Source organism: Corvus brachyrhynchos, unplaced genomic scaffold, assembly GCF_000691975.1.
Source record: "Corvus brachyrhynchos isolate BGI_N302 unplaced genomic scaffold, ASM69197v1 scaffold4, whole genome shotgun sequence".
In the NCBI taxonomy this organism is placed as follows: domain Eukaryota; kingdom Metazoa; phylum Chordata; class Aves; order Passeriformes; family Corvidae; genus Corvus; species Corvus brachyrhynchos.
In genome coordinates, this window is record NW_008237878.1 from 8,407,251 (window position 1) to 8,433,361 (window position 26,111).

Genomic DNA, 26,111 nt, shown 5'->3' on the forward strand with positions numbered 1-26,111 from the left:
CCCCTCCCCATCCCGCTGCTAAGAAGAGCCAGGACACCGCCGAAGTTAGAAAGTCACAATTTATTTCAAATAAACCACGGGCACACCTCTGGCAACCGTCTCCCGGGCGGCTTCCACCGCCCATGCCCCTCTCCGGTGCCTGCGAAGAAAAGCGAGGGGTGGAAGCAGTCCTGTGCCCTCCCACACACCTCAACGCTGTCCCACAACCCCAACCAGACCGGGGCTGAGAAAGGAATTCCCAGAACAAGTGCCTCATTTAAAAATAAAGTTCTATTTTTTACCTGCTTAAAAAGTCTAAAATTTAGAGTGCAAGACTATAGTACAGAAACCTCCTGCTGCCCCATCTGCGGGCGGGCACAGTGACTTCGCTGCACAGGGCAGCAGTCATGCAGTTTATATATAGTGTCAGTAGAAAACGTTTTGTTACAGTCTGGGAAGCCTGAGGACGAATAGAGATGAGGCAGCCAATGCACTAACGCAAGCGAAGCCCAAATAAAAGAGTACCAGATGCAAGGATGGAGAGGTGTCAGGCTGGCGCAGGAGCTGGAAACAAGTGCAAAAAAGAAAAAAGAAAGCAAACATTCCACGTCTGTAGCAGTAATGCATCAAAGGGAAACTCGTACCTTAGAATTAATGGCTCCTGAGCCACTTTTTATTACCTACACCTATGTAACCTTGCTAACTCAAAGAGGGCCATGTACTTATTAGAGGGGAAAAAAGTGGCCTTTTCTTTTGGTGTTGAGAACCCCCATTTCCTTCCTGTCACCTGCCTCCTGAGCAGTGTCATTCACCTTACACACAGAGCCAGCAGCCCCTGTGCCCTGCACATTTCGTGTTGAAGTCTATGACTTTCTGCACAACACCAATACAGAAATGGTCCTGCCTGGGGGGCAAGAGCAAGTCCTGTTGTTTTCCCAGAGTATACCAATAGGATCTGTGGGTGCAACGCAGGACTTTCGCCACTTTCAGAAAGAATGTTTTGTTTAAAAATAAATGGAACTGTTGACAAAGCTCTAGCTTCAGAAAATTTGAAAGAATTAGTGGGTGCACTGTGCAATCCTTATTACTGTTCCTCAGCCAAGCATCTCAGCAGCCTGTTCAGTAAGCCTGGCCACAGCTATATGGTCTGGCTTGTCTACAAACAAAGATAAATATTTTGTTGGGGCATAGAAAAGGGAGGGAGGGAAGGAGGCTGGGAGGGAGACAAAACCTCATTCTCATTTAGCTCAAAGCTGGACAGTTATGTAACAGAAGTGAAAATTCTTTGGGATTAGGAAACTCCACATACCTGTTCTGCAAAGGGATTAGGTGTCAAGATAGTTATGTTTAGACAAGAACACCAGTTTTTGTCCTAATCAGTACTTTGCACATTACATTTTTAAAGAACAGCTTAAATATTGGTTCTATTCATTGCAAACTGCTGGGTCCCAGCAAACCTTCCCCCCTCCACTATCCCTTCCCGTGGAAGCAGCATGCCAAGACTTAGCCAATCATTTGGGAAGGGGAGGAGAGACTGACCTCTAGGATATATCATGAGGAGGGCACAGAGAGGCTGCTGCTGGGTGCAGAGTAAGGAATGAAGTCAAGAGACAGTGGCTGGAGCAAGGTCAAATCTATCTCTATGGTTCCAGCCTTGAGGGGAGCCAGAACAGGACAGAGGAGGAACACAAGGAGCCATGGCTATGGAGATCTCTTGCACAGCAAGCAGTGCTGCTCCCAGAAACTGCAGACTCCTTCCCTGCCCTGCTCGCTGGCTCCAGCCATCTCTCCACAAGCCTGCCCTATCCTCAGCTGCTTCTGCTGTAACACTCACTCCACGGCCAGCAGCTCCTCGCAGTGCATTCCCCTGTTCCCTGAGGATAGATCCCACACCAGGAGGGAGGAAGGAAAAGGCCTCTCAGTTTGACATTTTCTGCTGTGTACAACAAGCATGGCCACAGGATTAGCTCCTGTGACAGCTACTCCTTGTTTAAACCAAGTCATCAGTCTTGATAAAATCTATGAGCCCAATTACACCTGCTGCAAATACCTGGGCCACATGTCTCAGGTACATGAAAGAGGCTCCAACAGCAGAGTTAGCTTATTCTGACATGCAGGAATTTAGCACTTTTCCCCCCTCCAGTTTAATCTTTATCAAGTGACATTGCATAAGAACAATACAGGGATGCATCAAAGGCAACACTTCCAAATACAGCATGGAAGAGAACCCCGTGAGTTCCCCACAGAGGTGAAAATTTCCTCAGATCAGACTCCAGCTGCACCTTACTGGCTGCAAACAACAAGCTCCTGGTGCAGGTGACACAGATGTCTGTGAAATCCTAATATGTGGCCTGCTTCCTGTAGCAAACAGGCAAGGATCAGCATTTAAGTAACCTTTTTCATGTTAACCCCTACTAAGATGAACTAGGTTTTCATATTTTTATTTTAGTGTATATTTTACATTAGAAAAGAGAATGTTAATAAAAAAGCTCCACATGCTCCTAACAATCAATTTTCTGATAAGTTCCCACCAGCATCAATACTAATATACAAATAAATTAATTTCGCTAGTTAATTTTCTGCCTGGCTTGGTGCAGGCTCTGCACAAGCAGTGCACCTGTATTCAAGTGCCCGTCCACATTGCCAACACCTGCCAGGGAGTGTGTTGTACATAATCTTTCCTCCTCATAATGTAGTGGTGTTCAGTCTCACTTTGATGAATGAGATCAAATTTTCTCAGCCACGCTACCCAGCAGGCACAAATAAACTTTATCAGGCTGCATGGCACTGTTATAACATGGATTCTTTCACTCTGCAAAAGCCCCAAGCCTTGATTAACAACTGTATGCTACTACTCCCTCATCACTCACTTTGGCAATACAACATCCTCCCACAAAAACAAGTAAAGCAAAAAATCTACATGGAAGACCTAAAATTCATCAAATGCAGAATCTGATTTCTCTCAATTTCTCTCAAACTCAAGGCATATCCCCCAATGCTAACGTGGTCTGTCCCCTGCAATTCCTCTGTTTGCTTTTGTTTGTGTAGCTGGATTTTGCACAGCTGATATACAAGAAAAAGAGATGTCACATGTGATCATACTGAACCAAGGCCACTGCCGGCACTGTCAGGCCAGACACAGCAGCAGCCACCCTTAACACCAGCCACTCTCCTCATGCAATGCCAACGCTGCAATGCCCTGGTTAAAGGAGCATTGGAAAATCGAGCTGAGACATTTTGTAACCTCCTTCAGTAACTAGGAGGATTTTTGGGTCAGAGGAAGGGAGAGGGGGAAAAGCCCATTAAATTTACAAGCAGATTAAGGAAAAACACTCCACTGCCAATTTATTTTTAAAAAGGGTTGTGTGTTATTCTAAGGTTTGTCTGTATATTTGTACAACCGTTGAAAATTACATGAACTGTAATGATCTAATACTATTAACAGCCATTCAGAAAAAAACTCCCTCCCGTTCTGAAACCATCAAGGGCAGGAGGGAAATGGCCCAGGAAATATGCCAATCTGAGCTCTGGCCTCTAGCCTGGCAGAAACAGAAACAGAACGATAAGAGAACAAACTGGACTAAGAGGTGGTGTTTGCATGTGTCTGACTTGCAAGGGGAGGGGTGGCTTTGTCCTTGGCCGTGTTCTCCCAGAGGCAGTGCCTGCTTATCCCAGTGAAGCTGCCATCACTTCACTCGCTGCTCTCACCCCTGCACTGTCACTTCCTCCTCTCTTATGTGTCATGGAAGTCTTTCAGCAGGGTCCTCCGTCTCTGCTCTGCTATGTGCATCTGATTCTCTAAGTCCTGGTAAAAGAGAAGGTACAAATTGTTAGCACAAGCTCCCTGGAGAAGACCTCATTTTCCTTAGGGAGACACTAAACTCCAGCCTGAGAAGCACCCACCATCACACACTTCATATGCACACTCTGCATTACAAGATCCCAGATCCTCTTCCTTTTTATGTGGCTTCCTCAGCAGTTACCTGACTCCTTCTATGTTTAAAATGCTACACACTTAAGAATCCTGCTTTTCACCAGAAGGCTGCATGCAGTCTCCTCCAGAGTTCTATGCGACTTGTTCCACTTTGCAGGAATCCCTGCAGCCAGCCCTCCCTCCTCTCCCACAAGGCAGTGAGCACTCTGCTTCTACATCATCTGCTGGCTAAAGGTGGTTTCTGGATCTATTTCTCAGAACCCTCACCTGAGAGCCTTAGTGCTCCTGCAGAAGTGTTAAGCCCAACAAGCAAAATCTGGCCAACAGGCCCAAGCAAGCAGAAAGAACACTCACCCCTCTGTCATAGCTGTCTGCTCGCTCCACCTTCCATGAGAGATTTTCAATTTCAGCTTCCAGCTGGGCCTGCTGGTATTCAAACTGCAAAGAGCAAAATTAGAGACATCAACAAGAAACTAGTTTAGTGGAGCAGTTTCATACCACACATTGCACTTGAGGAGCAGACAAATGTGTTCTGCTGACAGCAGAGCTGGCAGAGCAGGTTTGTGTCTCCTCCCTATCCACCTTCACCTAGATGGTGTCACCCCTTCTGGGTGCTTCTTGTGTAAAAACTCCCCAAACTGCATCACACAAAATTAACCTAGTCAGCCTAAAAACACTGCAAGTGACAAATATCTTCTAATTAATTTTATTTTGCCATAAACAGGTCACAAAATGCTCTCATAAGCAGCTCTGCAGGCATAGTGGAGGGGATTGTTAACCACTGCTGAGAGCAGCAACTTGTTCCACTGGCACAGTCAGATCCAGAAGAGAACATCTATCCAAAGCCTTAGAGAACATATGATGCCATGAAGAAAGATTCTGTAACAGGTTTTACAGGACAGCTGAGTCAAAGGAAAATCTCTTCACTGAATTCAAGATTATTTTTGTACTTTTTCAGCCCATGAGATGCACCAAGAAAGCAGGAATAAAAAGCAAAGCTATAACCTGATCCAAGGAAAAGCTGTCCTCCAGCAGCTCTTCACATGAAATATGGCCCACAGCATTGTGATAAATCTTACCAAGAAATAAATGCACACTTCCAGCCTCAAAACATTCTGAATAAATGGCTTGTTAGTGAAAGTGAAGTCCCCTGGGAAAATAATGTACTGTATATGAGGACAGAGCTGCTGGTCGACTTGAAGAGGGAAGGTGCAAACCCACCTATTTATCCTGTCCTTACCTCAGACTGAGGAGTAATGTTTCAGACACTGCCCAGCTCTGGAATTCAGCCCAGCATGCTGCCAGCTATACCCCAAAAAGTTAACAGCAAAAAAAGAACAGAACATCTTACCAGCTTCTTTCTGGGACCAGACTCCATGTAGTAGGCATATGGATATGTGTACTGCAGGGTGTAACGACACTGTCCAAGAGCGGGAGGAAGAGAGAGAGAAAAGGACAGGAGTCTCAGTCTTGGAAGTCAGCACAGTCACATTTATCACTACAGGCTAAGAAGCTACCTCCTGACAACTGGACACTTCCTGGTAGAATTTCCTACACCTTCCTTGGAAGAACTTATGCAGGTCTGTATATTGTGGAGTATAAGTTCTCAGAGGTCACTTCCAGATGATTTTTGGTTAGTTCACGTCCTAGACCAGAGGTACTGTCCCACATAACCACAACTCTAAAATTTCCTTCCTTACCTGGTGTTATGAATTTAGCATTCTGGCACGTATTCTCTTCTCTCTGCCAAACAAGATACAATTACCCACCTTTGCAAGTAGTTTTGCAGCATTCTGTAGGTATTGCCAGTCTATCCATGTTCCCAAGTTGTTCATAACTCTTTCTTGGATTTTTTCCTGGATTCGTTGGTATGTCTGTGCCTCCAGCTGTAGGCTTTTATTGTGATTCTCCCACTGCAAGGGGTGGGGAGACAGGGAAAGAAAAAAATGGCATGAGAACAGAGTACTACTGCTGTAAAAGCACAAGCTCTAGCAAGCAGAAATTGGAGTGGGGCAGGAGTCCAGCAAGGCAAGACATGCTGTGGGAAAGAGGCAAGGCAGCACCTCCAGTAGCAAGTGGCAGAGGCTGTAGACAACAGACTGACAGCAGCAAGAGCAGGGAGCAAACCCACCTCCTCCGAGTGGGAATGCCCTCTGGTCACACGGGGACCTTGTGCTAACAAGGGGGAAAGTCATGGTGATTCCTCTACTTAAATGATTTCTATAGGAAGGTCAAGAGTTTAAATTAATATTTGACATGGGCTCAGTGAACTTCAACATCCATGTGCACATTGTAAACATGGCTATTTCCCAAAGCCTGTTGGTCTGGAGAGCCAGGAATGAAGACATTTATTTTATGACAGGACTTGGCTCATGCTGTGAAGAATAAATTCATTTTAATGGGGAAACTGAAATGCAGCAGTATTTAACCTCTACCACATTCTCTTCTAGAGATGCTGTTGTAGAGTTGCTCTGCATGGCCAGGTGCATGGAGCCTGCTGTGTGGACAGAGATGCTCTGATGGCAACTTTAAAAAAATGTGATTACATGAAATTTTAGTAAAACCTTGCTACAGCCAATGGAACTTTGAACATGGAAGAGTTTATTTCCTTTTTGTCTGTATAAAGACATACTGCAAGGAACAGAAGTTCCCCAGTCCTGAAAGGAAATCATTGGAACAATATCTATCTACTGCAGCAGCACTCAGCCTGCAGGTACATGGTACAGTGGCACAGGTAATACTGATTTTCTCTGGCACAAGGGAATATAGGAGTGAATACGATTTGCTTTGGGTATGACATCACTGGTATGGATGGGACTTTCAGGGCAGGATTTTGAGTGAAAAACAACAGGGCCTGAAAATTCTGCAGAGATTCTCTTTGGGCAGTTTCTTGCATGGAGATTGCTGGCAATGACCTTTGCACCAGGCAGGGAGCATTAAAAGGCTACAGCAGCTCTGGCCAAGGAGATGTCTCCTACCCTCTCAAAATAGAACAAGTACTTCTTAAGGGCCTCCCTGGCCTGTGCTTGCTGACTCTGGTTTACAATATCAGGATTCTCTTTGTACCGACTGCATTCGTAGTACTCGCTGCCGTGAGTCTTCCAGTCTCCCAGACACATCCAGCAGAAGTCTGCAGAAAACAGCAAAAAACCCACTGTGATGCACAGAAAAAAAACCTCTGAGAAAGAAAAGCTTCAGGAGACAGAGCCCATCTGTTTTCAGATATTTCTGCTAAGCCAAGAAACACACACGTTTTGTATCATCTTGCAAAACAGAACTCAACAGGGAGCCAAAAATACCAGCCTGTCTTGAAGATTTTAATTGCACAGCCTCTCATTCAGCTATGGAAAGTAAACCCTGAAGTTCTGCATCCTGTACACCAAAACCACTGGGTAGAACAGCACTTGCACCTTGCACATAGTTACTTTGGGTTAGAGAAGAGGCTGCAAGTCTCTTTTGTGAGTTGCACCCTCCCCACCATGGGCACACTGCCCCATGCAAACCTCTGTCTGAATAAAACACGAACAATCAGATCCAAAAGTGAACTAAATCATGCAAAAGAAAGTCTGCCCTCAGTTCTCTCCAGGAGGCAACTACCCAGGTAACATCAGATGTCAGTGGTTTATGACACTTCAAGTTAGAAGCTGCTGAAACAGGAAGAAGGTGGAGTAAAGAGAGCAATAGTAAAAATAGCAAAACATGGCAATTTTCTGATTTCAGAGCGAGGCTGTGAATGTTCTGCTGGAAAAAGGATGGAGATTAAGTTGCTACAATAAGAATCCCTTCTGTGTTACTTATAATAACGAGACCAAAATCCGTATTTCCTGAGTTCATCAGCCTTCTCGAGTGCTAAGTCACCATGGTATCCTGGCACTTGCCTGCTCCCCCTTGCCACAGAGCTCCATCAAAGCATGTCCAGGGCTGCCGAGAACCCCAAAGCAAAGGAAATGAGAGAGGACAGTCATCTTTAATCATCTTCCCAATAAGGTTCTGATATTACAATTAATTTCTAGTGGTACACTTAACTCAGAGGGCTGAATACAACTATCTCACTCCAAGGCAACAGAAATTAATCCCGCCATGAAAAGATAAATGCAAGAACAGGCCATCATTTTGTAGGGCCACACAATGGGCCAAAGACACCCAGGCTGCTAATTGCACAGGGGTGGACTGAAGTTCAACACCTGCTGTTACATATAACAATTCACAGCTCCTGCAGTTTCCTCTGGGTTGAAGTTCATTATTTCCATGACTAATCAGAAGGACTTCAGCTGATCTGAGTAAATGGCTACGTTTGACAGTATTTTCAGCTGATTACAAATACAATTACATGGAAAACTCTCCTGTGAGATGGATTCCACTGTTAATATTCTGGAGACTTCTCTATACAATAGACATGTCAGGGGGCATGAGCCAAACCAGCACTGAATCAGAAGGCAGCTGAGATCACAGCCGTGGGGAAAAAAAGCTATCACACAGAAATGTGTAATTAATATCCTGTTCAACTTTTAGTAGGGGGAAAATATTTCAGCCCATGTTCACAATTTGTCTTCATATCACAAAAAAAAGAGAAGGGACCATCACCACTGACAAACATTGCAGAGAAAACAGCTTCCAAATCCAACTCACCATGCTTGCATTTGGAACATTGCTGAAAAAGAAGAGACAAGAGGCACTTGGTTAGCAGAAAGTGTGGGAATAAAATTCCACTTAGAACAAGGGAGGTTTGACATGTTCAGGGAATTACTCACCATGTGATTGCAGCCTCCATTCTTTTCAATACAGATATTGCACTTGGGACACTGAGGAAACAGAAGCAATTGTTAGATCCAACTCTAGCAGCCTTCTGAAGAATGACAGCACTTGTGTGGTTATTCCTCTCTGCCTTTTTTCTTTAAAATATGCATTCATGTATGAGACACATCTCATATGAGAATATTAGCATTTATACCCTGCTTCCCACCATCTCCTGACAGCTCCATTTAAAATAAGGTAAAGGCAAAGTCAGGAAGTTGCACTGCAGCACTGGACTGTTTGCTGAAGAAAACAAATTTGTTGTTACTCCTTGTAAAACTCAAGGTCTTGATGAGTTACCACTTTGCAGTTACTCAGGCACAGGGACACAATCAGTTCACGTATGACGGTGTATCACAGCTACTTTGATTACAGATAATTGTCACTGTATTCTGCCTTCAGCAGCCACTAACAAATGACATCTCAGCTACCTGCAGAGACTCTGCCTAACCACAGGAGAGCTGCACACACCCCAACTCCACAGATACCCTGGAGTGTCCAGATACATTTTTTGGGTTGCACAGATACAAAGGAGGAAGTGAGTTTTGCTACGTTGTATAAATTTTCATGCCAGGCAAAATGTATGCCAGGACAATGCTCAATAAAACAGAATCTTATTTCTACAAACAAGCATAGCAGAAACAATACCATCATATGCTGACACCTTCTCCAGAGAAGGAAGGGAACTTGAAATCTCTGGTCCATCCAAGTACCCCCTTTCCTAACACAACTGAAGCTTGCAGCTAATCAGCACTGTCACAATTCCCACTGGCCATGGTAGCACAAATGTAGCTAAGAACTGTTTTGAAGTCGGGCCACAAAATGCCCAAAAGATATTAAAAGTTACAATCTCAGACTGTTAATTTAGAGGATAAAGATAGTATATTTATACAATAATTCTATAGGTAGGCTTGCATGCACAATATGTAATACTATTTCTTTGTCTTGGGTCTAAATCTACTATAAGTACTCCAATGTCTAATTTACAGACTTCAACTACCCCGTTTTGCAGTCCTTGCCAAATCAAGACTTTCTCCCTCACCCTTCAGTTCACAGTACTGCACAAAGTTGTTCAGGCTTAAACACCACTGGTGCCTTATTTGGTACTGACTTCGCACTTACAACACCCTCTCCTTCCATTTTAAATACATCTCCACTGATCATTTCAAAGTAGCCACAATTCTTTTGCCTGTGGGAGGACAGTGCACCTGGCTGTCAAAGACATTCACACCAGGTCTGGAACAAGGACCACCAGGTCCTTACTGCAGGAGGGCAGCTGAGCTTCCCACACAAAGCATTCCCAAGGCATTCAATTGAGTTTTATCACTGCCATAGGGACATAATTCGTTCACATATGACAATAGCTCCTGACAGAAGTTTCTTGACAGTCCCTAGGGAGCTGTGAGAATTTGCAGTCTGTGACAAAGAAGAACACAATGCTACATGTGTAGAGAATTACATTCTGCTTTTCAGGCAGGGCTAGAGAACAAGAAATAACATGCAGGTGCCTGTCCTTACATCTTTAGTGTGAGCACTAATGTAGTTGGCTGTTTCAGAGTCATCTGCACACTTGGTGAGCCATTTCCGAATGGTAGCGCAGTCTGTGGGCGCATGGTACATCTGCCGACACTTAAAGCTTAATAGGGGGGAGAAAAAAAGAAAAAGACATATCAATTTCCAAGGAAATGACTCAAGGATTGAGGTTTTTCTGATCAAAATCTGGGGGGCCCAGTAAGGGATGCAAATGCTCTTGTGTATTACTAGAGCGCGAAGACCAAGACTGAACTACAATTCCCCCTCTCTTGTGTAAAAGCCAGAGTCAGAATGAAAGTGAACCCAGGTCTGACAAACCATGTGTCGGAGGGCTGACATGTCCCTTCCTAGAGCCCACCTATGTCTCCTCTAACGTGACCGCAGAGTTCTGGGGCAGACCAGTCACTTAAAAGTAGCCTGACTCCAGTGGCAGATATCAGGCACCTCAATTAGCACGACTTGACAGCCCTAGCTCAGTAAGGGCGATTTGCATGGAGATACCAGAAAGCTGGGTCTTTAAACTGGGAGTCAAATGTTTTTAATAAACTTGAAAACTCAATACCAGCAGATAGCAAGGAGGACTCCATGTTTACTACCAGAATCTGTACCAATCACTGTGTCTGTAGGAAAATTTTTAACCTAGCCAAAATGTGAGAATGGTAGATCTGTAACCCCTTGATTACTCAAGCTCTGCATTCCCTGATTGTCAGAACACCCAAGTTCCCAGGAGTTTAGGGAGCAAGGGGACATCTGACCACATGCAGAAGTCAGATCACAAGTGTCCAATTACTCAGGCTAACTCAAGTTACAAACAACTCTAGCAAAGCATTTCAGATACTTCTACACACTGAAACTGTTGGCAAGCAAAGGGAGTGACTTTGAGAACAGCACACACTTTCCCTGTGATCTGTAACCTTCTCTGTTTCTTACCAGAAGACCTCATTGCAACGATTGCACTGCACTCGCCGGGCTTTTGGCTCTTGTACCTGTATGACCATAGGGCAATCTGCACCAGGACACAGCTGCAGCTGGTAATGGCTCTGTGGACACACCAAGGGAGTAAGATCAGCAGTGGGTACAGAAGAGCATTATCTGTTCAACTTTAACCACTCCTATACTCAAAAACATACAAGGCAATTATTTAGTATTAAAAAAGAGTGGAAAGTGTCACCAGGTCTTGGCTACCAGAGCAGATCCTGCATTTCCTAATATGGAAGAGATTTCTTATTTACTCACAGCTTTTCTAGAACAGGGAATTCAAATGGATGTCTACAGACTAAGTCAGCACAACAAACAAAACCCCACAAAGACACTAAACAAACTATTTTACTCCATTTGAGCTCTTTCTCCATCTTCTCCTTATGTCCCAGAAGCTATTCAGCTGCTCTCCTGTGGTGGCCATTCCTTCCCAAAGGGTCTCTTATCGAGAAGAGGTGACACCATGCTTTCACACTGCTTTGCTGCTTTTTGAGTGTTCCCTGTCTGTTCCCAGTTACCAGAATACTCTTGCATATTTAACTTTAACAACTGCTGCTTTAATTTCAAAAAAGCTCATACAAAATGTACTTGAGCAAGCCAATTCAGTTGGGCTACCCTAAGCTGAGGGACCTATTTTTCTGAACCTAAAAATATTTATGTAAGAACAAGAAGGACTCGAATAATCAGATTGAAGTTTTGAAATTCTCAGCTGCACCAATGAGAATTCTGAAGCACCAGCCAAGGAGTTAGTGGATGACCTTACAGCAGAATTTACTTTGGCAACCTGCTAGAGCATTTTGTCAGTGAGGCTGTCCTACAGAAGCAGCCACATCATGCCTATTGAGGACAATTTTGCTGCAGTTACTGCAGTTCTAATCAAAAATGCAAGACACTTCAAACAAAATTTCTGCAAGTCATTTGTGACTTGACCCAGGGTGTTTTAAAACTGAAAAAAATCTACTACCTCCACATAGTCCCTGAAGAGGTAGCGCCTGTATTTGTCTTTCAGCTCTTCACTAGGCAGCAATGAAAACACAAAGTCTTCTGGTGTCCGGAGTAGACAGTCCTGAGCCATGCAGGACACCCCTGAGAAGAGAAAGCAACATCTTACCACAGTGCAGCTTATACTAAGGGGTGAATGCACAGAGGGTATTCAGCACGTTTTCCTCGGTACCATCTGTTGTTGTGGCAAGAGGGATACAACTGTGAAACAAATCAGGGCTGCTGAAAAGCTGAAGCCCAACTGTCTTCACCAAAAGATGACAGGGCACATGTATATCCAGGACCAGTGAGTGCTTCAACCAGTATTCACAAGGTCAGATACTCAAATTAGAATATTACATGTTACTGCCATGCCAGCATGAAAGACAGGCTAGGAAAAGCCCAAAGCAACTCTGGCAACTACTGGCTTCTCCCCAACACAAAGGGAACAGATGTTTGCATCCACAAGCACTCCAGGGGCATTGCAACAGTACATCATCACAGATGCAAATTCAATTCAACAGATTTGCAGTTTCTAACTTGTTACAGTCATGGTCTTGACTCATCAGAATGGCCAGTGAGGCAAACACAGACTCAGCACCGCATCCACCTTGAACTCACCAACTCCAACACCATCCTTGACGAGCACTGTACAGTGCTGCTCCCAGCAGCTGCGACAGAACTGGTGCTGACAAGCCAGAGAGAGCAAGTTCTCCTTCCGGACAAACTGCATGCACACTGCGCAGTGGTGGGAGGAATGTACCATTGCCTGGGAGAGAGACAAACCAGCAGTACAGTGAAAGCAGCCCAGATCTCCCAGAGCATTTCCAGCTCATCCATAGATCCATTCATCACCCTCATTGTGACAATGGTCTCCAGGGAGCTCCAGGCCCCAACAGGTCCATAAGCAGCTGGTGTGCTAAGGTGCTGCACTGCCCCCAAAGAGTCAGTCCTTCTCAAGAACCTCTAATCTCACAGAGCACAACAAGTTGACTGTCACTGAAGAGTTTCTGCCTCTCCTCTAGTGCTGCCCAAAACTCACCTTTACTTTTCTCATTCTTACTCTTTCCTTGTTTGAAATACATCATTGTGTTAGTCCTTCCCTGGATTTACTAATATTCTTAGTTAGCTAGGCCAGACTATCTCCACAGGCTCTGGAGAGCAGCTGTCACTGCAAGCAGATTTAGCAATGCCCTTTTACCAGACAGTAATTTTGGGTAATGGAAGATGCAATTGTAGAGCGTTTATACAGAGAGGGAAGCGAATTCACAAACTATCACCTCCCATCTCTTATCTTCTGCCTATGCTACATTTGTCAAAACAGGCATCGTCCTGTCAGCTGGAAAGGATTAAGAGGGTTAGTTTCAAATCAGGCATAACTGCTATTACTTCACCAAACCACTGAGAGTAGTCTGGTTTCTCCCTATGTAGTGCAGAGCTGATCCAGCCTTCGACACATCTCCACTCACCCTTGGGACCTGCAGAACTAGGTCTAGCCCAGCATCATCAAAACCAAGGCTCTACAAAGCTGTCAGCTGGAGTTTATGCTCCAGTTTTTCCCTTCACAGAGGAAGTCATATAATCACTTTTCATCCACTTTGCTACTTGTGGAGAAGCTGGTGTGAGCCTGCCCTCGGTTTCCATGCCGATCCCTGGATGCCAGAGACGCGGAGCAGCAGCACCACAACACGCAGCCGCATGGATTTATGGCACGGCCACATGAAAGAGGAAGTAATGCAACTTTGTTCTAAGTGGCCTCACTTACGGACCAGAAAAATATTCACTGAGTCTGTGATTGCACTGATTGCCTGGATTAGCTGCTCAACCTGAACAGCGCATGTGCTACCTCAAACCCTTGCAAGCTGCCTCTCTGAGCTCACCACTACAGCTTCTCCCTATGGGGCCAGTCCCTCTACAGACACTCACTATGAGTGCAGGTCCCCAAAATCATTCTGCATTACCAGCCGAAGCACACAGCACCTTGTTCTAGCACACAGACTGTAATGAATTGCCGAGCAAATCAAGTTTAAATTAATGTTTTAACCATAATACCTTTCTTCCTAAAATAAAATCACCATTTGTAGGAAACTGGAGAAATTATTAATGGCTCAAAACAACTGAAGTGTGTGTTTGGGTGGGGGCAGGACAAGTTCTGCAAAGGTGGAGTGATCACCGCTCCACATCCCACCCACCGGAGCCCAGAGCCTCTGGTCCAGGCCCAAAGTGGACCAAGCCACTGGAACACTGAAAGCCCCACCTGTGGGGAGGGACCAGAACAGATAAAAAGCCATGACAAGGGTGTGCAGCCCTGATGAGTCCCACTGCCTCGGACCTTACAGCAGCTGAGATTGCACTGGATCCAAGGTGGTGACTATTGATGTCTCTCTCTTTCTTCTTTCTTCTCCTAACTTCCTTTTCGTGAAATCTGGATGGATTAGAGTTTGCTAAGTCAGTGCCTTGCCTTACTTTAATTGGATGTTGCTTTAATATTTGCCAAGTCCCTTATGGTCCAAAGTTTGTAAATAAAAGGTTGCTATTCAACCTCCTGAGAAGTTTGTTGTCTTCTCCTGCACTCTGCCCAGGGGTATCAAAGTACCTAAGCCCCTTTCAAACAGTCATTGAGCAAGCTCAGGGTGTGACAATATTTCAGGTGCAGTGAGTAGGGTGTCCTTGAGGACAGTGAGGAGCTACTTTCTACTGGGATAACAGACAGAGTGCTGGACAAAGGAGAACTGTTACTCAGTCAAAGCCGAATTTTCCAGCAGAGAGATCGTGGTAACCTGGGAAAGTGTGATCTTGAGCTAGACTTGCTAAAAGATTATAAAGCTCATCCAGCTTTGAATGGACAGAGCTGGGCTGAGGAAAATTGGCATTCTCTGGGTGCTCTTGTGGAAAAAATAAAGTATTTGGCAAAAAAGAAGAAAAAAAATTGGTAAGGGCAAATCCATAGTCTGCACACTTTTAGGAGCTGCTTTAATAGCTCCTCAAAGAGATAAGCACAGAGCTAAGCAATGAGATAGTGTGGTGAATGGGTCTGTGACTGAATTGGCTAAAATATTGCAGGTGACCTTGGAGGCAGAACACTATACCCAGCAGAAAACACATAATGAGTTAAATGCTGAAAAGAGACTAACAGAAAACTTGCATATTTGACTAAATGAATCCCCTGTAAGAGAAAGAGGATTACATTTGCAGATTGCCTGCTTGAAGGGGGAGGATTTGAAGAATGAGGTGGGGCTTTCCAGCCTCACTAAAGAGGTGGAACTTGCTGATGAAGATTTCACCTGCCTCTGTCCTTGGGAGGAGCTTGATACAGCAAAGCCAGACCCCCAACCTCTTCCTAAACTCTACCCACTTATAAAGACTGATGCTGTTCATGACAGGGAGTGTGAGGAGGCAGCACCCACTGCAACAACAAAACAAGTGCCCTATTCTGCAACTGAGCTGGCTCATCTGCAAGAAAAATACAGCAGGCATGCAAAGGAAACTGAAACAGTATGTTTGGAGGATTTCAGTGATGGGGGGAGACAGCATAAAGCTTTTGGAGGAGGAAGCACAAGGACCTTGGGGTCCCAGAGTGGTCCTTCACAATGCACCATGGCAGACAGCCCAAAGGGCAGCCTACTGGGCAGGAGGTTTAGACCCCTTGGAGAGGGGAGAACCCATCTCTATCCCCACTCCAACACTGGGTAATCTCAGAGAGAGTATGCAATAGGCTGCTTGCCTCCAATTAATACATGAGAGGGGTCTTTTAACCTGTCAGTCTTCTCCCATGCTGTTGTTTGCTGAGCCAGAGAGAATAAACCCCCTGATTAAAGGACTACCTGACTCACCGAAGCTTTAGGCAACTCAATTGCTTAGAGCTTGGAGCTGCTCGTGGGGGTTGAATGCAGGCAGGACCCAGTCTTACATGGGGGCAGTTGGTAACCTATGGCAGACAGGTAGGGTTTGTTGCAAATGAAGAGTCAGACTGCTGTCCAAAGGGCGAAGCTCAGGGAATGTATGGGTAGCCACAGACGCTCATGAGAGAACACAAAATTAACACCAGATGGAGAGCTCTTTCTTTTTAAAACCAGTCCAAGTGGGACTGGGTTTTCTTTTCTCTCTCCTCTTACAGGTATTTCATGAGAAGATTATTGGCCATGAGAAAATGAAGTGGCAACAGGACTGAAGAGTTACACTGTTCTTCACTGCATCAATTATTTGCAGGCATTTTGTCTCAGTAGTTTTGTCATGTTTATATTTGTAATGTTTTGTCTCAGTTTTGCAGTATGTATAGAAGTTAGCCTCAAGCATTGTTTCAGGTTGCCGAATTGGGTGAAAAAGATTCCTATACCACTTCCTAGCTCCTTGGAGCAAAATATTAAACTGTAAATTAAAGTTGTGAAAGTGTTTGGCCCAAACCCCAGGACCCTGACTGAAATGATGTGCTGGTGGGTCTTCACCTTGCCTGCCAAAGAGGTTGGAATGGCCCATTGCAGGGGGAATACTTAAGTGACAGCTGATACTGGTCAAGACTCAGATAAATCTTGAAATACATGGACTAATTTGCAGGCATGTCAAATTAGAAAGATTTTTTTTCTTCTGGACTTTAGGCAGGTAATTTGAACCCATGAAGCTTACATTCCTGTCAGCTTAGCTTTTCCTTATCTGCTAGTTACAAGACAGCTCAGATGCCAAATCTGAGATATTCTCTCAACCACAATCTAGAGTGCTTCCTAGATGTAGTATTTTACCACTCAAAGTCTGACACGTGGCAATGTGTTCCTAGGGTAATTCTGCATTGTACCAAGACACCTACCATGAATGAAATCTATAAAAATGCAACAGGAAGTTTCTATTTAAAGGCAGGGGGGAAAGTATCTGAAGATCTGTGTAACTGGCTACAAAACACAAGTTCTTGGTTAAAATATCAGCACTGAACTGACTCAGCAGCAACACAACTCATGGGAGATTTAGCCTAAGCATCTCTGAGTTGAGCAGTGGAAACAGTCACCTCAGGTAAAAAAAAAGATAAAAAAATTTTAAAAATCTGTTCCAGACACAGACAAGCTCTGTTCACTCTGTACAGCCAGAACTTCCTTTCAGTGTCTTTTACCAAGAACATAATCTCAAGAGGCAGCCAAGCCCAGGCACTCTGCTCCTTCCATTGTGTGCCAAAAAATGATCCTAATTTTCTTGAAGAAAGTAATTCTCAAACACTACCTGCAAGCCAACACAAAGCTGCTATTTAAATATTAGAGACCTCTTGAATGCATTCTCATTTCAGAAGTAAACCCAGCAATGAATTAGGGTGTCAGACCTGAGTTTGCAAAGGGTTAACATTGGACAGAGTACACCATTAGTAATGCAATCCCCCATGACGGGGGTCAGAGGTGTCTGCCAAGGGAACAGACGGGATAGTTTGCATACTTACATGTTTGGATGAGGTGGGCTGAACTCGTGCTTCTACTAGCAATTGGGCAGCATTAGACTTGTGCCTGAAAAGGCAATTGAAGAATGATTAAATCAATTTCTGAGTGCATTTTGCATTGTTAAATTGATCCTTCTTGCCTGAATAAACAGTTGGCTCTGTGCAAATAGTAGGGTAGTTTTCAACATGGAAAGTGGAAATGTCTCCTGTGTGACGCTCCTTCATAGAGTGAGCTGAGCTCCCATCAACAAAACTTTGTATGAGAGTTTATTCAGAACCAGAAATACTATTTCTCCTGGTAATGGATTAACATTTCCCTTATACATCTTGAGGAATAGTTTTTTACAACTATCTCCCTCCCCTGTAAAACTATTTTTAAGCTAAGATTTTCTATCCACACTCCTAGAGCAGTCCTAAGCCCCTGTCCACAATAACACACACCAGTGAGGCTCCTGACTGTCTCCTATTCCTCTGTAAAATCAAGCTGTCCTGGTTAAGGCTCACTTTAACTCCAGATTATGGTCTAGTTAAGCATTTACTCTGTGACAGATTATCACCCTTTAGGTATATGAAGCTGTCTATTGGCAGCCATAGAATTAAACACATTTTGCTGTTTGTGATTTCCTTTGTGGATGAATGTTTATATCTCACTGAATTCAGAAACAGCAGCATCACTGTTGTGGCCTTGCTGTGAGTCCTCCCTCCTCACCAGCACTTCTTAGTTGTACTAGTGAGCTTTCTTTTGATAATGTCATTTTGTACCAAGAGAGAAGTTTGAGGACTAGATCAACTGGAGAACAATTTCCAAATTAATCGCTTTAGAAGTAAACCCTTCCTCAAATTTCCCCTTGTTTAGGTCTCCTCAGTTAACCTGCAGGATCACACTGAGCTGCTATGAAGGAATCTCACCCCCCTTGAAAAACTTTCACAGGATACAAGGTAATCAAGGAGGCAACCGCATCTATGCACAGGATGCATTTTCCATACGTTCTCTGGATGAAGTTGCTGGCTACAGGGCCAAAAATGTCTGGGCAGAATGAGTCAAGCTGATATGCTCTCTATTTTCGGACAATGTTCAGTTCTGAGCCAGTGTTTTGTGGAGGGGCTGCCAGCCAGCAGTGCCTCCCAATACACTTCCCGCATATGTTTGGGCAGAGTCCGAGTCCTCTTTTTGAAATCAGTTGGAGGGCTTTGTTACAGTGACAACTGACCAAACAAGGGAGCTGCAGTGCTCAGTTCTCTCACACTATCTTCTCCTGCTCTCCAACTGCTGGCCAGTTTGGGGAAAAAAAATCACTTAATGTTAAAAGGAACAAAAACTTCAGTATGAACGTACCATTAAAGACTACATCAGTATAGGGTCAGTTCTCCTTTATGATTTATGGCTCCTATGTTCAAAGCAGAACATATGTTATCTTTATGTCTATTAAATAAATATAGATGCAGCACTCTCAATCTGTTATCTCAAAATTTAAGACAAATCTATCTAGAGGGTTCCTAGCATAACAATAATTCCTAATTGAAAGACATTTACTGCTACTATCCTCTCCCTGTTTAAAAATTTCTTACAGGCAGTGCAGCCTCAATAAATCAGTAGTTTTCCCCTGCTCCCTAAAATGGATTGCATGTCCTGCTTCCAGGTCCAAAGACACTTGCCAAAAAATACACCTATGGAGCACCCTGAGCATTTCTACAAAACCAGGGGGGAAAGCACTAAGCACAGAAGAGATAAGACTATTTACACTTACCTTTCCAAAATCTCTGAGATTTGCCAGTGGAAACTAACTAATACTAGCTTTGCAACAGCATGTGATACCTAGGTGGAAAATAAAAGAAAAGTCAAACCTCTCACATTTTGAAGCCACACCTCTGCTTAGGAGTATGATTTTCACATAAAAGTTGTATAAACACAATATCCCAGTGATAACCAATTCACATTAAATTACTAGACATGATGCTCACAGCCAGTACATCTGCAATATAAAAGTTGGAATGAAGTATGGATGTACCAAAAACTAACTCATGTACTTCGTTACAATAGCACAGAGAGGAAGGAATCAAAAATGCACTGGATTAGCTTAACTGCTCATGGAGCCCCACATGCAGTCCTGACTGTCATCACCACTCTGGAAGGCCAGACTAGACTGGGACCATGGTCTTCACTAAATGCACTAAGTTGGAACCCCAGGGCAGACAGATACCACTTACTGAGGTGGAGAAGCAGCAATAGGCTTTCCCCATACAGCAAAGGGTATGGGGAAAACACAAAACATTTTGCCAGCCCTTCACTGTAGAGAAGGAAGTTACATACTGGAGTGGAGAGAAAAATAGAAAACTACCGTGACAGGACCTGTTTCCATGTAGAGCTTGCATTACATGGACTCTTGGCAAACACTAGCACAATCCGTGCTAGCCTGAGCACCATCAGAGTACTGTAGCATGACATTTAAAAGTCACGCTACAAGGGTACAAGCAAACAAGTTCCCCTTCATTTTACGTATCAGTTTATTTCAGAAGAAAACAGACTTCTCTGGTTGCACAAAAAGACTCGTACCCACCAAGACGACAGACATCTGCTGATGGACCTTCACCTTGCTTCTCAACCCCTTCAGGTCCTAGAGCTCAAACAAAGCAGGTGTCCTCCAAACAACAGACCTTTTCCAGGGGAATTCAGAGGGCTGACAACGCCTGTCTCCTCACTGCCATTTGTGCTAGGAAGCACTTGGGCAAGTTTGGTGTCTGCACATTCTGCATTCAAACTCCCTCTGACACTAAAGGGCTCTGCCTCCTCCACTCCAAGATGAGCTATCACCAAGGCACCTCCCTACTCTGCTCACAGAAGACAACTCCTTCTGTTCTAGCTGCAGAAGAGCTGCTTTTTTTTTTCTCCTAGAGAAGCTGTCAGTCCCAATCATTGGCTGAAATGTCACAGGCCTTCTTTAATCATGCTACAGGTGAATCACAGTATCTGATGTAATACACACAGCACACCAACACAATCCTGGAAGGAAAACCAAGCAATGGTCACTCCTACAAAAACAGTTGGGCTCTGCACACCTAGGAGCAGAATATTCATTACTCTTCTAAGTCAACCCTGCTGAAAAGGTGCAGCTTCACAACACAACTGACCTATTGCTGCCACATGATACTGGCATTTTCCAGTGCTGGACGGTTGGGTCAGCAAATTAAACCAGGACACGAAGCAGATGTGGTGTTTAATTGACTCTTACCCATCTCTACATTCTGATGTGCCCACTTTGCTGGCCACTAAGAAATCCCAGCAATAAAAGAGCAATTTTCAAGGTACAAACAACCCTTTTTCTAGGAGAACCAAAGCATCAGCTCATGCTGTGTAAGATCTGGCATGTCACCTTCCTCAACTTTACCACGGATGTGATATGACCCTCTGAAAACAAAGGCTGCCAGGCAGCATTGCCCTCCCTCCCGGCACAGAAGCCTGTGATTAGATGGAGAATGGCACACAGGGCTGCTACTGCCAACACACACAGTCTGCATGGATGAAGTGCCACTGCCAGCCTGGGACGGGTTGTTATCTTAAGCCCCCAGCCTGGCAGACCCAGACAGACACCTCTGACTTGTCTGTACAAGGAAAACATCTGCATTTGAGTCTGTAAAACAAACAACCATCAGGAATGTGGTCTCTACAAGACTGGCTTGCTACAAATGCAAACCACATGCTAATGAATCATTCTTTAACAGTAATGAAACTATTTCTCAGTAGCAGTAAGGAAAAACTACCATCCTGACAGAAGAAAACAAACTACTGGACTTAAATGGGAAGCTGATTTGTAACATAGGAAAATGTGTATTTTTCAGTTGGATTTTCAGAGCCTGAGGTATAGCATTTGTTGCAGCTTCACAATTCCATGGAGTTACTCGTTCCCTGAGGAGGAATCAAGTACATTCAAGACTGAAGATGTACGGAAAGAGAAAGACAAATACCAGCAGACATTTCTGAAATCTAACAAACTATCCTAACACAATCAAATGCTTTTGAACCAAATTATATGTCAGGCAAGATGTGGAATTAATGCTCCAGAAGGATACCAGACTAACAGATCTAGAAGAATAACAAAGCCTCTGTGACTATTCCTATTTAACTCCAACTACAAGCACTGACTGGATCAGCTGTAGTGCTAATTTTAGTACTTCCATCATAAAAGTACACAAAATTATAACATTTTCAATTCATAAAGCCTGATTCATGACATGAGACCACTTTCATAAAAGCCCTGAAGCAGAAAAAGTTTTGATACTACCTGATCAGAGTGCATGTGATCTTGCAAAACAGAAGTCAGACAGTTTCAGCAACATACGCACAGCCTCCTTGGCACAGAACTACCAGTTCTTACAGATTAAAGATAGGTAACATTCAAACTGTAAGAAAGAGGAGCAAACAACTGACGATGCTGGGGCTGTGCCTGCTGAGTGGAGTCTCACCACATGCTATGTCCTGCTCACCAACAGCAAGGCTGGGAATTCAGAAGACAAATGTAAATACCATCAGGGGCCAACACTACTGAGGAGATTCCAGAAAACAAGCATGAGAAGAAAAACAAGTGTTTAACAAAAGCTTGCTTCTATTGATTAGCAGTGCTCCCCAGCCTCTCCTCAATGACTGTAGACTCACAATGACTGAATGATTGTACCAAGTCAGCCAGTTCTTCCACAATAACACCCCAGAATAGTTGAAGTATTTCTTTGTAAGCAGGAGCAAAAGCATGCTGAGCACAGAAAAATACCATTGCAATCAGAAGTTTGGTCCATGCATACATAATTCATTATCTTACAGTACTGAAGAAGGAGAGTACAGAAGCTGATACGGCTGGCACACTGTCCAATAAAGCATTTCCTGGACAGTCAGAAGTTTCACAAAGTGAAGTAGTTCAAACTTACAAAACACTTCAGAAAGAGCACTGATTCAGTCCCCTATCAGTCACTGGGTGCCACAAGATCTCAGGAACAGTAATGCTTTGACTCAGACACAAAACACATTAAAAAAAAAACTATGCCTCTGATAAATTGTCTGCTTTGTTTAAACTTTCCTATTCTCATTTCAGAATGCTAAGAACCAAAAAAGGCAGTAACACAGCCCACTTGGTGTCTTGCTGGCAGCAGCTCCTTTCAGTGAAATTCTTCTACAGAACCCAGTGCAGAGGGGAATGCATATTCTATATGTTGCACTATTTCAGTATTTGCCTGCAACCCATCGATTATGCCAACAGCCTACATAGCCTGACTTCTCCAGAACTCCTCTATCTGGGATTAAATTTATTAAAGTTTAGAAGCTGAAAGCAATAGTCATGCTAATTTTTTTTTCTTTTCCTCATTCTCATTTCTCCATCACCAGCTTGAAACTTTAATATCAAAGATCAGCTCAGTCAAAATATGAACCTGGAAAATTTTTGACTGAAGACCAGACTTCTTTCTTCATGATGTGGCAGCAAAGCTGAACAGACAGAATCCCATCCAATCTGCCATTTCCAGCTTTATTTTAAAACAGGAATTTTATCACCTCCAAAGCCTCTTCCAAACCTTCACCAGTTTAAATCTGACTTATGGAGGGCTGCTGATTGCCAGGAATGGGCACCAAATGTTGATCAGTGCACTGGAAAAGGGGCGCAGTGCCTATGCACAGAGCAAGGGTGCCAAGAGGAAACTGCTCTGCATAAGGAAAAGATTCTACAGGAGCTGTAAAAACAGTCTGAAGATTTTACATAGTGCTGAACAAAATTAGATTCTGAAAGTGGAACAAAGTAATGCCATTGCATCAAACACAAATCTATCCATTTTCTGGAAGAGTGCCCAATATTTTTTTCCTTATTACTTCCATCTCCATTTATCTCCTAGGTTCTTTACTCTCCAAGATAAGCAAAATTCTCACACTTCTGAAGTGTGAAAGAGAGTCTGGCACCCTTTAGGACAAGAAAATATCAAAAGAATTTGCAAAGAATCTCTGCAGGTACCTTGCTGTGTTCAGAGGGCTCTAAAACAATTGTCTTAACTTGCTTCCTTAGATAAGCCAAGGTGTTTGGAGAGCTGATGTTTCATCTCTTTACAGCAGAAAATCTTTTCAACCATGCTGCCTTGACAGTTGGTAATTCAGACAGAAATGTCTCCTAAAAGCTAAAAAACCTCCATCTTTTGTAGAGCTTATATTCTACAGAAATTGCTCATGCATATTTATATTGCATGCATATCTCATGAGTTCATTTCACTTTTCTCAAAGGGAAGGCCTATTTTTTGGAGGTGTATTTCAATCCTCATTTCTGCAGAGATATGGTATCAGGAATTTAAAACAATGATCATCATGTGATTCTCAAAGAGATTCAATTCAGAATGAGTTGTAGATTATAGGATCTGGCTGGAGCTGACATCCCATGGCTTTGCACCAAGCTGACAATTCCTGCTAGATCAGGGTTACACTGAAATGTCTGCCCAAGAAGAACACAAATGTGGCACAAAGAAATGTAGCTTCCATTTCTTTTATTTTCCCTAATCAAAGCTTTTTATACAAATAGATTGAAACAAATAGGATTAATCTTGAGAAGCATTTGTTTTAATCCACAAATAGTTTTTGTTAGTTCTGCAATGAAAGGATGAACTTCAAAAGATACCAGTTTGTGTTACATCCAAACCTCTAAAAACACACTAAAATTCTTTAAAACAGGAAAGGCACACAGAGCAAAAGCCTCTGCAATTGTTTCTGTTGGTGAGAAACTATGGCAAAATAGAGACTGAGCTGAGCTGGCGGTAGAGTAGCACCTTAGAAAGAAACCATAATTTGTATTGAGTAATTTCACTGAAGAAAAAATCCCTTCAGACATGCTTTACTTCAGGATGCTGAGGTAAGGAAAGTGACCCCACAAATGGAAAAAAATTCATTTTGTACTTGTTTTTCTTGTGGAAAGTAGATTTGACTCCCTCCGTGCCCCACTGGAGAAATTATGTGACTGCCCTGTTTTAACTGGAGGGTTTCTCAGAAAACTGCAGAAGTATCAGGAATTAAGAAAGGGCAACCAAAAGGGTTTTTTTGGACCATATTTTCTCCTTTGATCTACCTCTTGTAAGCAGACTTCCAATATGTAATCCTAGCAGAAAACTCAGGAGGTTGCAGGGGCTTGAGATATGATTCACATCACCTGCCATAAACACCCCAAGTGTTCAAAGTCTTGTAGCAAAATCTTTTGTATCTCTTACAGGTTTCTGAGCATAAGAAGGTTGTTTTCAAAACTGAACTCGAATTAATTTCACCTAACAGGAAAAACAGACAATCTTACAACAAAATCATATATACTGCATTTCTTTTTTCTTGTGTTCAGAAAAAATTTTTTAAAAAATGAGAAAAAGCCCTCCACCTTTAAGTTTCACACAGAGGATTGATTATGATTTGTCTGACATTTCAGGCCCTCTCCTGATTAGACTGCAGGCTGCAGCAGGTAAAGAAATGCCATTTAAGAGACTGTAGCTGCACTCTCAATACCATAGAAAGGTTTTGTCAAACAGCACTCCATGAGCTCTGCTTCATCACATGGTTTTAATCTGTACCCCGTCACTCACCTTCTGGCATGCAGGTGTCAATCTGCAAGATTAGAAGCATATTTAGGAGGCAGAGTGCAGTTTGGGAATGACAAACACTGTTGGTGTTACACCACGGTTGTGAAGTTGTCAGTGCATAACCTAGTTGGCCACACACTGAAGAAAGGGGATCTGGGGTTAAATTCTGGATCTTCACATTTACACATTGCTTTAATCCACCCACTATCCTACACAGGACAGCAACAATTTCAGCTGCAGCTGCCAACAAACAGGATCAGTAGGACTCAGCTAGGAAATCTCAACATACGTATTTCTCAAGCTGTTAGGCTATTCTTCCTGAGGAAATTCAGAAATAAATATTAAAAGAACAGAAACATTTCAGCAAGCTGGTATGCCAGAAGGCATCATTACAAAACAGCTATGAGATCCCTTCTTTGAAAGATTTAGAGCGAAAGAAATGCAGCAAGAAAGCTGTAAGACAGCACACGGATATAAGATTGACATGAGACTCCCCAGCTGTCCTCCCTGCAGTTATTCCTTCCAAAGTAACACAGTGTCAGAGCACCAGTGCCCAGCACGCGCTGCACTGCGCTCCCTGAATGCTGCCAACACCCAGCAACACACCCCACTGCACAGCCCCTGCCGAGGTGCTTTCCCAGCAAAACACAGGAAGAGTGGACAATTCCTTCTGGTTGAGAGAGAGGATGATTCAGAAGGTGCACAGGGAAGAAGTGTAATAACCTGAATCCACACAATCGTGACCAGTAGCTCAGAACACTGGGCAGCCAACCCAAACTGGGAGCACTGGTGTGGGCACACAGCCACAGTGGAGCAGGGCTTAGGTAACTTTGCAATGAGTAATCCCTGCTAAATCCCAAATAACAGAGTCCTTCATTCAACAACCGCAGCTCTAAGGGCATTTTTCTTTTGTTATACAAA

At 43.6% G+C, this 26,111-nt stretch overlaps 1 protein-coding gene across 1 annotated transcript in view; it reads right to left on the reverse strand.

Moving 5' to 3' along the window:
• Positions 1-42: 42 nt before the first annotated feature.
• The window catches only part of ARIH2 (ariadne RBR E3 ubiquitin protein ligase 2), a 35,291-nt gene continuing 9,222 nt past the window's right edge, over positions 43-26,111 (reverse strand). Inside the window, exons 3-15 of the mRNA XM_008632269.2 lie at positions 19,361-19,428; positions 17,616-17,679; positions 12,821-12,968; positions 12,183-12,304; positions 11,171-11,280; positions 10,226-10,343; positions 8,665-8,715; positions 8,543-8,564; positions 6,892-7,043; positions 5,683-5,826; positions 5,265-5,333; positions 4,268-4,351; positions 43-3,784 (exon numbers count right to left, since the gene is read on the reverse strand). Coding sequence (XP_008630491.1) covers positions 3,713-3,784; positions 4,268-4,351; positions 5,265-5,333; positions 5,683-5,826; positions 6,892-7,043; positions 8,543-8,564; positions 8,665-8,715; positions 10,226-10,343; positions 11,171-11,280; positions 12,183-12,304; positions 12,821-12,968; positions 17,616-17,679; positions 19,361-19,428 — 1,224 coding nt within the window. The 3' untranslated portion in view covers positions 43-3,712. The remainder of the gene's footprint in view (positions 3,785-4,267; positions 4,352-5,264; positions 5,334-5,682; positions 5,827-6,891; positions 7,044-8,542; positions 8,565-8,664; positions 8,716-10,225; positions 10,344-11,170; positions 11,281-12,182; positions 12,305-12,820; positions 12,969-17,615; positions 17,680-19,360; positions 19,429-26,111) is intronic.